The 15,169-nt window shown below is 31.5% G+C and overlaps 1 protein-coding gene across 1 annotated transcript in view; it reads right to left on the reverse strand.

The window, feature by feature from the left end:
- The window catches only part of LOC132754834 (von Willebrand factor A domain-containing protein 8-like), a 54,484-nt gene that overhangs the window by 38,672 nt on the left and 643 nt on the right, over positions 1-15,169 (reverse strand). Inside the window, exons 2-13 of the mRNA XM_060745561.1 lie at positions 12,309-12,389; positions 11,171-11,226; positions 10,529-10,603; positions 10,110-10,220; positions 9,225-9,392; positions 8,520-8,734; positions 7,951-8,059; positions 7,427-7,531; positions 5,664-5,777; positions 4,833-4,964; positions 3,567-3,644; positions 2,998-3,158 (exon numbers count right to left, since the gene is read on the reverse strand). Of these exons, the coding sequence (XP_060601544.1) occupies positions 2,998-3,158; positions 3,567-3,644; positions 4,833-4,964; positions 5,664-5,777; positions 7,427-7,531; positions 7,951-8,059; positions 8,520-8,734; positions 9,225-9,392; positions 10,110-10,220; positions 10,529-10,603; positions 11,171-11,226; positions 12,309-12,389 (1,405 nt within the window). The remainder of the gene's footprint in view (positions 1-2,997; positions 3,159-3,566; positions 3,645-4,832; positions 4,965-5,663; positions 5,778-7,426; positions 7,532-7,950; positions 8,060-8,519; positions 8,735-9,224; positions 9,393-10,109; positions 10,221-10,528; positions 10,604-11,170; positions 11,227-12,308; positions 12,390-15,169) is intronic.

Raw genomic sequence — 15,169 nt, forward strand, 5'->3', positions numbered from 1 at the left:
TATTGCTTGCCAATAAAAAAAGTTTTTGCAGTAAAAGGCAATACAAGAATCTCTGTATTTTTAAAGTGAACAATGGCCATGAGCATTAAGATATTTAGTGAAGAATTATTTTACTGAATTGTGTGATACCCTTACAGCAATGTTTATATGACATAATTTATGGTAAAGTGAACAAGTGGATAGGAATGAATTTTTTTAGATTTTTTAAGTTTTTTAGTGCTTGCCTATAATACAAAACATTGACAGTTAAGGGCCATAATTCAAATAAAATCTTTGACAGAATTACCTTCTCCTGGACATGTTTGGGAATCATGATTGTAAACAAGTATTCCAACTTTCAAATTAATATCTCAAACAGTTCAGTCAAAAAGTGGACTGGTACTAAAAACTTAACCAAGATTCTAAGTCGATAAAAGGCCTTAATTTTTAAAACAAATCCTTGACAGAGTTACCTTCTCTTGCGTACAGATGGGGGTAATGATGTGAAATAGCATTAAAAGTTTCAAAGCAATATCTCAAAGGGTTAAGGCAATAAGTGGATTTTACCCATATTCAATGTATTTTCTAAGTCAAAAAGGGGCATAATTCTGTCAAAAACCTTGACAGAGTTATGTCCTCTTGTCTGTTGATGAAGGTCGTGATGGTAAACAAGTATGGTCAGTTTCAAAGCAATACCTCCAATGGTTTTGAAATAAAGTGAGGTGGTACAAAAAACTTAACCAAGCTCAATACACTTTCTAAGTCAAAAAAGGGCCATAATTCTGTCAAAAACCTTGACAGAGTTATGTACTCTTGTCTGTAGATGGAGGTTATGATGGTGAACAAGTATGGTAAGTTTCAAAGCCATACTTGTAATACTTCTGAAATAAAGTGGGGTGGTACGAAAAACTTAACCAAGGTGTGACGCCAACGCCGACGCCGACGCCGGGGCGAGTAGGATAGCTCCCCTTTTCATAGAAAAGTCGAGCTAAAAATGGACCACCTTTGTTCAGAAAGGACCACCTGAATTTTGGATCCAGTGGTCCGGCATACCACCTGCTGAAAAAGTTAGTGTCGAGACCTGGTTGTAGTCATATACCACTGAAAATCAACATAAAAGTGAATCCCCTGACCAGCTTTTCTGGGTAACTAACTAGAGTAGTGATAACCAATTTCTATGTAAGTGATTAACTACTAATCCTATGTTATATCTGAATCAGTGGTGGAAGGAATATGACCAGTAGAGTAGACTCAATTTGAATATTCACTTGTCATGGAGAAATTACTCTTCCCCTTTGGATGGAACCAAGGACCTTTAATTACTAATCTCATGCTTTCCATATTGAGCTAAGTGAGCAGACAACACTTAACCAATGTTTAAACCCTTAACCTGCCAAATATGTTAAATGAACTTTTCCAGCTTCCATTTTTGGAACTGTTCATTATCAATTATGGGGGTATCAGGATAAAAATTTTAAATTAAGTCAGCCAGCAGACATCAGTATTTTGCTGGCATAAATGTTTTAGCTCTGGATATGAAGATGGTCATTATCAATTTTTAGAGATATCGTATTAATGACTAGAAATGTGTCATCATGCCACGGATGCCCCCGCATGCAGCCAAAATTTCAGATGGTGCATTAATTATTTTTTTCATTTTAAGTTCAAAGCCCTTAAAACTTTTCAATGTTAACACAAACCATTTTCATACAATGTTCAAGACACTGAAATTATTCAGTCTTAACCTTTTAAAAATAGCATATTGCATATTTGTAACCAAAATAATGGCTAAAAGTATGAGTGCTGAAACTGAAAGTTCAAAATTTTTCCAACATTCAGGAAAGATAAGTTTGTCTAAAGTCATTGAACCACAACCAAATTCAAACTTAAACTGCTTATTCCTAAGATGTATCTATATTATTTTCAAAGTGAAAGGGACATAACTCTGCAAAAAAATCATCAAACCATGACCAAATTCCAACTTGACCTGCCCATTCCTTTGACATATCCATATGTCAAATTTAAGTTGAATATGTAACACTGTTGGGTAGATAATGAACAGAAACTGTAAATTTCATATTATTTTCAAAGTGAAAGGGGCATAACTCTGCCAAAAATCATTGAACCATGACCAAATTCGAACTTGGCCTGGGCATTCCAAAAACATCCATATGTCAAATTTGAGTTGAATGTGTTGTACCATTGGGGAGATAATAAACGGAAACTGAAAATTTCATATTATTTCAAAGTGAAAGGGGCATAACTCTGCCAAAAATCATCGAACCATGACCAAATTCGAACTTGTCTTGTATTTTCTCATGACATATCCACAAGTTTGAGCTGAATGTGTTGTACCGTTGGGGAGATAATGAACGGAAACTGAAAATTTCATATTATTTTCAAAGTAAAAGGGGCATAACTCTGCCAAAAATCATCGAACCATAACCAAATTCGAACTTGACCTGTATTTTCTCATGACATATCCATATGTCAAGTTTGAGTTGAATGTGTTGTACCGTTGGGGAGATAATGAACGGAAACTGAAATTTCATATTATTTTCAAATTAAAAGGGGCATAACTCTGTCAAAAATCATAGAACCATGACCAAATTCGAACTTGACCTGTATTTTGTCATGACATATCCATATGTCAAATTTGAGTTGAATGTGTGCAACCGTTCTTAAGATAATGAATGGAAACTGATGATGACGGAATGACAGAAGGACGGAATGACGGAAGGACGGAAGGACGGAATGACGGAACAGGGTAACACTATATGCCCCGGCCATTACATGGCGGGGGCATAAAAATTTGAGAATATGATATAAATTTAAAATTTACCAGCAAACAGTATAGAGCCTGGTCAGACAACATGGATGTACAGACTGGCCTGCTTCTATACTGGTGACAAAGGTTAATCACTTGTGATTTGTAAAATGTTTGATAAAGAAAAGACAAGAGGGCCATGATAATCATACTTTACAAACCATAATACATGTTGCTGATAAACAACTCACCTCTGTAAGACTGAGAATGATCCAGCATTAATTCTGTGTACCCCATCCAGCACAGCAAGACTGCCCTCTAGTGCCGCAGTAACCAGGGGAGACAACCTCCATGCTGTATCACCATTGGCTAATGTAGTCCTCTGTTGTAACAGATCACGTGATGTCATATCCTGTACGTACATAATGTTATTTACTTTTAATCTGTAGCAGGTGACGCAAAAATTGTTCGTAACAAGTCTTTGAAATTTTAAATGAAACTATAAGTCAGTAAGTTTAAAATAATTATGAATTTAAAAAATTTAAAACATTTTTTATTTATAATTATACAATGTATATATAAATCAGTCACACATATAGATATACTTGAACTCTTAATAACAAGGCAAAATTAATATACTTAACTGACAAACATTATGTGATGAATATTGGCAAATAAGAAAGATAATTACATATGGCCATAGCCTATACAATATAAAAACATGGCTAAATTATAACATAATAAAACAAAATGAAAACCAGTTCTGTATCAACTATATTGTTTATCTACTATATTAAACATAGTAAATGTATCTACATACCTGATATAACATTATAGGTTCTATATGATATCCTAGCAAGTTCGCAAATCTTTTAACAACTGCTGTTTTACCACATCCCTGTAATTATTCCATATAACACACTAATTTTTCCATTTAACATAATTATTCCATATAACACATTAATTATTCCATATAACAAAGTAATTATTCCATATAAAACATTAATTATTCCATATAAAACATTAATTATTCCATATAACACATTAATTATTCCATATAAAACATTAATTATTCCATATAACAAAGTAATTATTCCAAATAACACAGCAATTATTCCATATAACAAAGTAATTATTCCATATAACACATGCATATCTGTATCTTAGGATAACTAATGATAATGTGTGCATCATCAATAAAATTAAATCTCACTCAATACACAAAACTCACTGTGAATGTTCTTGGTTTTCATGAGTATGTTAGAATAATCATTTATATAAATAGGGAGATTCTTTTGTTAAGTGTTCATTTACAAGGAAATTGTGTGACTGTGAATAATTCAATCCTAATGTTGACCAGATAATCGGGAGTAGTGGACTAGTGGTTAAGGTGTCTGCCTCTCAACCCAGGGTTCATGAGTCCGAGCCATAATTGTGTCCCACCCACGTTTCTTCATATGACACCAGTACTGGTTGGTTCCAGAAAGCGGACTCAAAAGTGATTTATATAAGTTGCAAGAACTTGTTTCGCAATCAAGCTTAAATAAATATGTTTAAACCAAACCAAACCAGGTTACCAATATTTTCTCACTGTATATCTACTTGTTTTAATAATATATGCATGTCAAATGAATATACCATTGCTGTAAAATATAATTCTCTGTCAACGTCAAAACAATTCTTATAGTTTGAAATATCCAGCAAAATATACATAAATATGTTCTGCAGCAATATACTGTAATATATTATTTCCATGTATTTCATTATAATACATGTCCGCCTGATTAGCTCAATAGGGAGAGCTTCAGACTAGTCACCCTGGGGTCACTAGTTCCATCCTCAAGCGAGGCAAAATTTCTCTGTGATAATCAATCTAAGACAATGAGTTTAATGGTCATTTGTCTCTCACCGCTGATTCAGAATTTATCTAGGATTTGTGGTTCAATTGCAGAGAAATTTGTAATTACTGGGTAGTTATCCAGTAAAGCCTGTTTAGTGGATTGACTGTCGAAATATGACCAAAAATATGTGTCAAAATTGATGTAAAAACTAGACAAACAAACAAATCAATGATATTATAACATACCCTGTCCCCTATCACACAGAAATCTTTAACAAGATGAGATTGTAACATGTCAGCCAGGAAACCATCATGATAACTTGTCTGTATAAACTTGTCACCACCAGATTGTCCTCCCTCCATCCTACCTGATTCTACCTGTAATAGTATATTGTAATATTTGTTATAATCATTTTGGACAGTTTATATGGCATACTAGTAGTTGATATAGTTTATCATTTCAGAACCTTTGAAGTAATGATTGAAGTTCTAAACTCAAAATTAATTTCACTAAGTTAAGACAGCATGATAAATTTAAAGTCCACAATGGAAAGGTCTAAATTCAAAGTAAATTTACTTCATCACAATCTTTGCAGAAAAAAAGCCAACACTTAAAACAAAACATTACCTCAATATTATAAAGAAAACATTACCTCAAAACTATAAAAAAAAATCATCTCAAAACTATAAAGAAAATATTACCTCAAAGCTATAAAGAAAACATTGCCTCAAAACTATAAAGAAAATATTACCTCAAAACAATAAACAAAACATTACCTCAAAACTATAAAGAAAACATTACCTCAAAACAAAAAAACAAAACTTACCTCAAAACTATAAAGAAAATATTACCTCAAAACAATAAACAAAACATTACCTCAAAACTATAAAGAAAACATTACCTCAAAACTATAAAGAAAACATTACCTCAAAGCTATAAAGAAAACATTGCCTCAAAGGTATAAACAAAACATAACCTGAAATCTATAAAGAAAACATTACCTCAAAACTATAAAGAAAACATCACCTCAAAACTAGAAATAAAACATTACCTCAAAACTATAAAGAAAACATTACCTCAAAACTATGAGTATTTCTCCCAGTTTTCAGAGAAACATTGGTCCCTTCTTTCAATCTCTCCACTGACACAAGATTACTCTGTTCAACTTTAGAGGTAGGTATATCAAATTTCTGAAATAAAAAACAATGTCAATATTTACTAAAACTCTGTTAGTTACAATACTAGTAGATATACAGTATATATACATGGTCACACTAGTCTGCCAGTCATCAAATATGTACAGTCTGACCGGACACTTTGATACTGTGAGGCAGACTGTGAAAACTACTGACACAAAATCTACTATAAAAAGTTAATTTATATAATAACGTTTTTCAAAGCCTGTGTTACAACTTTATTTATAACATATATCATAAGGAATTGCAAGGATATCTAGAACTACACCTCTGTACTTTATTTAAAACTATAGAATACTCTACTTATACATTATTTATTACACTGCAATGAAAGTCTAAACATGTTAACCATTTGTGAGAAAAATGACCATAAACAATATATACAATGTGTTCAACTAAGTACCTGTCATTGTACATGTTAAAATATTTGTTACCTATAAACATACTTAATTGGTAATTTATTAACATAATTACAAGTAATTGGTAATTTACAAAAATGATTAATTGGTAATTTATTAACATAATTACAAGTAATTGGTAATTTACAAAAATAATTAATTGGTAATTTATTAACATAATTACAAGTAATTGGTAATTTACAAAAATAATTAATTGGTAATTTATAAACATAATTGATTGGTAATTTATTAACATAATTACAAGTAATTGGTAATTCACAAAAATAATTAAGTGGTAATTTATAAGCATAATTAATTGGTAATTTATAAGCATAATTAATTGGTAATTTATAAACATAATTAATTGGTAATTTATAAGCATAATTAATTGGTAATTTATAAACATAATTAATTGGTAATTTATTAACATAATTACAAGTAATTGGTAATTTACAAAAATAATTAATTGGTAATTTATTAACATAATTACAAGTAATTGGTAATTTACAAAAATAATTAATTGGTAATTTATTAACATAATTACAAGTAATTGGTAATTTACAAAAATAATTAATTGGTAATTTATTAACATAATTACAAGTAATTGGTAATTTACAAAAATAATTAATTGGTAATTTATAAACATAATTGATTGGTAATTTATTAACATAATTACAAGTAATTGGTAATTTACAAAAATAATTAAGTGGTAATTTATAAGCATAATTAATTGGTAATTTATAAGCATAATTAATTGGTAATTTATAAACATAATTAATTGGTAATTTATAAGCATAATTAATTGGTAATTTATAAACATAATTAATTGGTAATTTATAAACATAATTAAGTGGTAATTTATAAGCATAATTAATTGGTAATTTATAAGCATAATTAATTGGTAATTTACAAAACTAATTAATTGGTAATTTATAAACATAATTGATTGGTAATTTATAAACATAATTAATTGGTAATTTATAAACATAATTAATTGGTAATTTATAAACATAATTAATTGGTAATTTATAAACATAATTAAGTGGTAATTTATAAGCATAATTAATTGGTAATTTATAAGCATAATTAATTGGTAATTTATAAGCATAATTAATTGGTAATTTATAAACATAATTAAGTGGTAATTTATAAGCATAATTAATTGGTAATTTATAAACATAATTAATTAGTAATTTATAAACATTATTAATTGGTAATTTATAAACATAATTAATTGGTACATACAGCTAAAGCATCAGTGACAGCAGTCTGGCCTTCTTTACCCATCATAACATTATATGGATATAATCTCTGTATTAAAGAATGTAGACTGGTTTCTGGCATCACATCCTGGAAATAAGAATATTATAATCATATACCATTATAATACCTGTGTTAGTACACTGGTTCCCTGCATTCTGCAAAGAATGTCTTTTAATACATTAGCCGATTAGGTTCAATACTATTGAACAATTTGTATACATAAATATTTTGTAAGCCTCCGGCGAGCATAATATATTATTTTATTCACCAAGTTCAATAAATTTAGTAATAAAGCTACATGAATATGACGTCCTATTTATCATATATCCAAAAGGCAAGAAAGTAAGGCAAGTAAGAATCACTTTTTCATTAACGCGCCTATAATGTAACACTCTGTGTTTAAATAATGCATTGTAAAATACATGCATGACAGTTCAATACCATTTTAACGACGGCTCAAAATTCGGTCAGGTATGTGATAATCAAATGTCAATTTGCTAGCTTACCAGAACTTTAGCTAAATCATGTAAATTGGATACAGGAAAATCAGGGAGACCGAGAGAGGTTGATTCTTTGGACACCATCGTTGAAGCAAACATCAACATCTTTGTCAATCTGTTGATAAAACATAATTATATATAAGAGACTCCTTATGAAAATGTTCAGGAGTTGGATGTACATTGTGTAAAATTAAAATGAAACAGTTGTTAAAAGTTTTGCTAAAGACATGTACATTGAACTTCTAGCTCAGTTTTGTGTCATGTATGTGTCATACCATTAGTTTCAATTTTCATGTCTTCTTTAATGTTTCATTAGTAGAAAATGTTCTATAAGTACATGTACTCATATAATAAAACATTCAAGACAAAAATACATGATTTAGAAAATGTCTCAAAATATGAGCTATCTATTTAGAAAACATAAAAGTGAAAAAGTACATTAATACATGCTATAAAGTTTACAATACTCCTGTTTTTAAATTGCCACATTTTTGAGAGGAAGAACTAGAATAGTAAGGTACTGTATCTATGATATAATATGATATAATTTTCTAGAACATTGGAACCAGACTTACCTATCAGATTTCACATTGGGGGCAGATTCTTGTAATAATTCCAATTCTTCATTAAATGGAAGCTGATTTACATCACGTGCCTGAAACCTTGATCTTAGAGGGGGATCTAGAGGATTGCCTTGGTAACGAGGTACTGGTAGTCCAAGGGCAATAACTCTAAACCTTTCATCTACTCTAACAAGTTTTAACTCGTCTAATTCTTCTCTAGAATGTTCCTGAAAAACCAAATACATGTATGAATAATGAGTACATGACTGTGTACTATAAATATGTCTACATAGGATGAATTATTCAGTTTATTTTTATAAGAAAATAGTCTTTCCTGTCTGTAGTATCTCTGCTGTTTGGAAATCTGGAAAATCTTTGCACTAAGCTGTCTGGGAATCTTGATGTTATTTGCACTAAACTGTTTGGAAATCTGAGTTAAGGCTTTATTTTTTTTCTTTATATATGGACCTTAAATAAGTCTTTCTTTGTAAGATGTTAGGTCATAATGATGTTGGTATGTTACTGGCAACAATTTCAATCATCCACTTGTATTTACAAGAAGAATCTGAGAGAAATTGCAAACAAGTAGAAAATGTAGGCTGTCAATGTAAGCAGCTTAATATTTCGGCAGGACAAGTGGCTCTGAAAATAGTTCTTGATCACTGGACAAGTGATTTCAAGATATATGATAGAAATCATATCTTATAATCTGCTTACCTGTAGAAGTTTGTCATATCTGTCGGACGCCACTAGGAATCGTCCATCTTCCAGCTGCATTTCCCGATTTTCTAACAGATTATTAAGTATAGGTAAAACATTCCTCTCTGCCTTCTCTATACCCTCCAGTATAAGTATGTGACCATTGATGGCTGCCCGAACTGCAGACTGTCATAAAATATAACACAACATTTAATACATATATATACATCCTTTACTGCCCTGCAAAATTGTGGTCACTTATGCTGTATATTTACATAACACATAACTTCTCTGCTTCTGACAAAAGTGATCATTTTGTATATCGTATTAAATTTATAACTTAATATAAGATACAAATTACACACTGTAATATCTCTCTTACAAATTTATAAAACAATAATTCTATCATTTCTTTCATAGCTAACAGATGTATATCATTATATTATTAGAAGTACACAAAGCTTCATGACCATAGCTTTACATTATTTTTCTATTTATTTTACATTATTTTTCTATTTATTTCAAACTGATTGTTATGCTTGTCTTAATGACCTAGTTCTGTTCCCATAGTAAAATTATGACCCAAACAGAAATCTTGAATAAGACACCTTAAGGCTATATATTGTGGCGGCATGGCCGAGTGGTTAACACAATAGACTAGTAATCTAAGGATTGATGACTGCGTGGGTTCAAAAGCTGTCAAGGGCAAGTCGTTGTGTCCTTGAGCAAGAACCTTTACATTCATTGGTTGGTTTTAGGAACGGATTCGAGAGTGTTTTAATAAGCTTACAGCTTCCAACACAATCAAACAAAAAAAAATATGTATAAACTAAACCAAGGCTATAAGGTGTTCATCTATCTACCTTTTATGTTGATATGATCTAACAGAAACAGAGAGTTTACCTGATCTAGATAGAATGCACTACCAGCACGTATTTCTCTCCTCTGTTTTAAATCAGCCTCAGTTGTGTCCCTTGACAGTGAGATATACTCGCCCTCCCTCCGTGTTAGCTCCTGCAATAAAGCGGAATTTTATTACAATGCACCAAAATAATTTTTTTTTTCTTCCAATTGGTAAATTAACATTAACTAATAACATCTTGACTAGAAAAAATATTCTTTAAAAATTTGACAATATGACAAGCAAATAGAACATTGAAATAGTAAAACAAATACAATTTATGACTAAATACTGCACACTACTCATATTCTGATTTTGAGGTTTTTTTAAACCTGTTGTCTTTTCAGTTTTCAGCCTGTCTTTCTAAGAAGTAAAAAAACAACAACAAAACATGATTGATAATATTTAAATAGATACTCACCAAATACATCATAGCTAATTGTCTTCTTAACGGCCCAGGAGCTCCTATTAGAAACACATCCTGTCCTAACAAATCCTAAATGAATAAAAGAACATAGTCAATAAAGCAGCAAAAACAATACATGTATAATTATCATTAAATTAAATATGACTGATAATATACTATGTGACACATAAATTACATTGACAATCACATGTCTGAAGAAAATACTGGACTATTATTTACTGCAACATAATTACATGTAATTGACAATTATCACCAATAGCCTGATCAAAGATGACTGCTTATTTTACCAATGTAACCAAAGCAATCCAAAATTAGCTTGGCACATCTGTGCCATATGATCACGGTCTCCACTGTTTGCTATTCAGTTGGTACTTATTTTCCCCTAAAAAATGATTTCTGGTCTTGTCCTGATAAAAAGAGCTGGACAAGTCCATTTAAAAGTTGAGCAAGGGTTGTATGTCTGCAACTTAAGGACAACTAATCGTGTTTTTCCTTAGCTTACCTAACAAAAGCATCTACATACAGGTAATAAAGAAATATAGAATATAAAAACACTTTATTATTCAACAAAATCATTAACAAATTACATAATCATATTATTTTCCGTCAATCAATAATATATCCAGCATAACATACCTTCTGCATGATCCATTTTAAATTCCTTAAAACTGATTGTGGTAGTTTCTCAGGCACTGAAACAATAACACATACAATATGTAACAGAGTTGAGCTACTTAATAATCAAAGATAAATATCTTATAGTTTAAAATGATTTCATGAATTAAATAAAGTATTCATCAATGTGCCTTATTAGCTTTTCTTAAACGTCTTTGTATGTAATCTGACAGAGAGTGACTTTGATTTAAAGAGACACCTCTTTGACCTATATGAAAAATTAAGTTAATTGTTTAAAAAATGTGGAAAAAAATAGAATAAAAATTTAAGAAAGCCTGCAACATGTTTACTAGTACCAATAACAGAAATATCTTGGTTGTAGATCTAAGTCACTTGGCTACTTTCCAGCTCTAAATTTAAAGATGCTAGAAGTTGGTTTGACACCAAGACACATAGAGGATATTTGTTTGTTTTGCATGTAAGATTGAAATATAATTTCACTGAGTGAACACCAGATGCAATATTTTCACGAGTGGCGTAGCCACGAGTGAAAATATAATAGCTGGTGTTCACGAATGAACTATATTTCAATCTTATATGTAAAACAAATAAATTTTCTTTTTATTTCATGCGTTTCAAGTGATTTTAGGTAATTTTTACTGATTTTGCCGCGTAACGTCGCGCATTCTCCTTCGTGACGTCATCACATCATGACGTCACATCAACAAGTTTGAAATATAGTTCTGTTAAATTTCTCTAATTTTGTTACATTTTTAACATAATGTATGGTGACATCGACTTTCTTTTCCGAAAGAAGCAAAATTTACGCATGACGGCATTTATTTTTGCCTGTTATTCCATTCAGTTTTGATTTTCTTTTCATCCGCATTCAGATATAGTCCGGCTACAGTGAAAATTATATTTTATAAATATCACTAGTGGTTTATCAGAATATAATCATCTGATATATTACAATAAAACACTGGAAAGCATGAAATAATGTGATATCTTTAGCACAAGAAGGCAAATAAGTGGAGCCACCAACCTTCTATAATCGAGCTGGACAGCTCTGATATCAGACAAAAAACCTGAACAAGTCTACCACAGAGGCTCTAAACATACACACAAAACTTGTAAACATAAAACTAAACTCTCTTACAATAGTGTTTTGGCACATATTCTGGATTCTTTGGTGTTGAGATCTTGATGCTGACACCACCAATGCTAACAGAGTTAGAACCTTGTAAATAAAAATAAATCAATTAAAAACATGTAAAAAATATAATAAATCAATGTTCGATGATGCAGTATGCAAAATGATCTTTTTCTAAATATATATTTCATACTGCATGTGATCAATGTGATTTACAGAAGAACAAAACAAGCTTAGATATATGTGAAATTTTAAGCGAATATCCTTTGCTGCTTGCAGTCGAGAAGTAAATCTTGCACACAAAACTTAAAGATTTATAAGAATTTTGTATGATCCCATATATATGACTATACAGTAATCCAAATCCTTGAAAGCTTTAATTATTAACTTCCAGGGCCTTTTTACTTCTATAGCTGGGGCCCATTATAGGCTGCATCCCCTCAAGAAAAATCTTTAAAATCATGCAGTTTCCCCCTTTATATCAATTTATCCAATTCTGTCTTCTGGAATCCCTATTTTAACTGACTATGTTAATTTTCCCCAAATCTAACTGAACCTTCCAAGATGAAATAACACCAGACTTTGCTTGATTTAGTTCAGTTTGTAGTACTAGTAGTTAGATTGGTCTTGAACCCAAAAATTAAACCTGAGATTTTGTAAATTTCACAACTAAATTGGAAATAAGTGAATTAAAATCCATGCAAGAGTTATTGGTGTTGGACAATTTTCTTCATATAAGATCTATTTATCTATTAGTATTACGGCTATATAATAATTATACATATATTATTATAAATTATAGCAGCTGCATGCAAACTTTTAACCATAATTCTTCTTAAATTTAAAATTATAACAATCACAGTTGCAAGTCCAAAGATCAAAAACTTTCAGTGTGGCTAATACTATGCTGCAAATTTGTATTGGCATGCACAATCTACATACAAATTGAGAACATAAGTTACAATTGTTAACCTTAAAGGGTCAAAATCTGGAGCAACAAGCTTAATCTAAATTTGAAATAATGTTCTCTTGCTCGATTTTACTTAACAACCGAACAATCAAATGATTTTACAGATTCATGGAATTACTTATGTCACATAAGTACTAGCTAGCATTCACTAAAAAAAGTTTAAAGTATTCATTAACCCTTTCCCCCATGAGCATATCGTGAAAAATGGCCATTTTAACTGAAAAGCCTCCTCTTACAAGTTCAAACTGCTATGAAACTATGAAAAATGCTTCAATACTAATCAAACTTGGCACAAATGTTGACTGGACCATTGCCTTTGTAACGACATGCTCAGTCTTAAATTTCCTGTTACCATGGCAACGAGGGGACATCTCAAAATTGCCAAAAATCACTATTTTGCCTCGATTTTTTCCATCAAAATTTATTTCAAAGTGCTGCAACTTCTCAATGGATTGAGATAGAGTCAAAGGCTTTTCAGCGTTGGTTACACGTTACTTTATGATCAACCTGGGGTCATTTTAAGCCTCTCACAAGTCCAAAATTTTCTTGGCGATGAGGGGGACTCCGCCCCCCTTCAAACCCCCCAAACAGAAGGGGGCACATCCCCCTTCCGGCAACCCTCTGATGTATTATTTGGATGGGGGACGGCGCCGAAAAAATGGTCACTTTTTTTAACAACATTTCTCAAACGAAAAACAGTGTTTGGGGTCTAAATAGGACATTTTTTCACTGTTTGAGGCCTCAAAAAGGGGGGGGGGGCAAAAAGCCGTCGAAACACGCTTATATAAGGGAAAAGGTTAACAAAAAATGATGAAAAACCTTGGAATCACCCAAAATCTAGTTTTTCCATGTTAACATGTGGTCTTTTACCTAATTTTGGTGAAAAATTGTTGTTTTGTAACATTTATATTTTTTTAGTTAACCCTTTCCCCCATGAGCATATCGTGAAAAATGGCCATTTTAACTGAAAAGCCTCCTCTTACAAGTTCAAACTGCTATGAAACTATGAAAAATGCTTCAATACTAATCAAACTTGGCACAAATGTTGACTGGACCATTGCCTTTGTAACGACATGCTCAGTCTTAAATTTCCTGTTACCATGGCAACGAGGGGACATCTCAAAATTGCCAAAAATCACTATTTTGCCTCGATTTTTTCCATCAAAATTTATTTCAAAGTGCTGCAACTTCTCAATGGATTGAGATAGAGTCAAAGGCTTTTCAGCATTGGTTACACGTTACTTTATGATCAACCTGGGGTCATTTTAAGCCTCTCACAAGTCCAAAATTTTCTTGGCGATGAGGGGGACTCCGCCCCCCTTCAAACCCCCAAACAGAAGGGGGCACATCCCCCTTCCGGCAACCCTCTGATGTATTATTTGGATGGGGGACGGCGCCGAAAAAAAATGGTCACTTTTTTTAACAACATTTCTCAAACGAAAAACAGTGTTTGGGGTCTAAATAGGACATTTTTTCACTGTTTGAGGCCTCAAAAAGGGGGGGGGGGCAAAAAGCCGTCGAAACACGCTTATATAAGGAAAAGGTTATCAAAAAATGATGAAAAACCTTGGAATCACCCAAAATCTAGTTTTTCCATGTTAACATGTGGTCTTTTACCTAATTTTGGTGAAAAATTGTTGTTTTGTAACATTTATATTTTTTTAGTTAACCCTTTCCCCCATGAGCATTATCGTGAAAAATGGCCATTTTAACTGAAAAGCCTCCTCTTACAAGTTCAAACTGCTATGAAACTATGAAAAATGCTTCAATACTAATCAAACTTGGCACAAATGTTGACTGGACCATTGCCTTTGTAACGACATGCTCAGTCTTAAATTTCCTGTTACCATGGCAACGAGGGGACATCTCAAAATTGCCAAAAATCACTATTTTGCCT

Source organism: Ruditapes philippinarum, unplaced genomic scaffold, assembly GCF_026571515.1.
Source record: "Ruditapes philippinarum isolate M1 unplaced genomic scaffold, ASM2657151v2 ctg482_1_1_1_1, whole genome shotgun sequence".
Classification (NCBI taxonomy): Eukaryota; Metazoa; Mollusca; class Bivalvia; order Venerida; family Veneridae; genus Ruditapes; species Ruditapes philippinarum.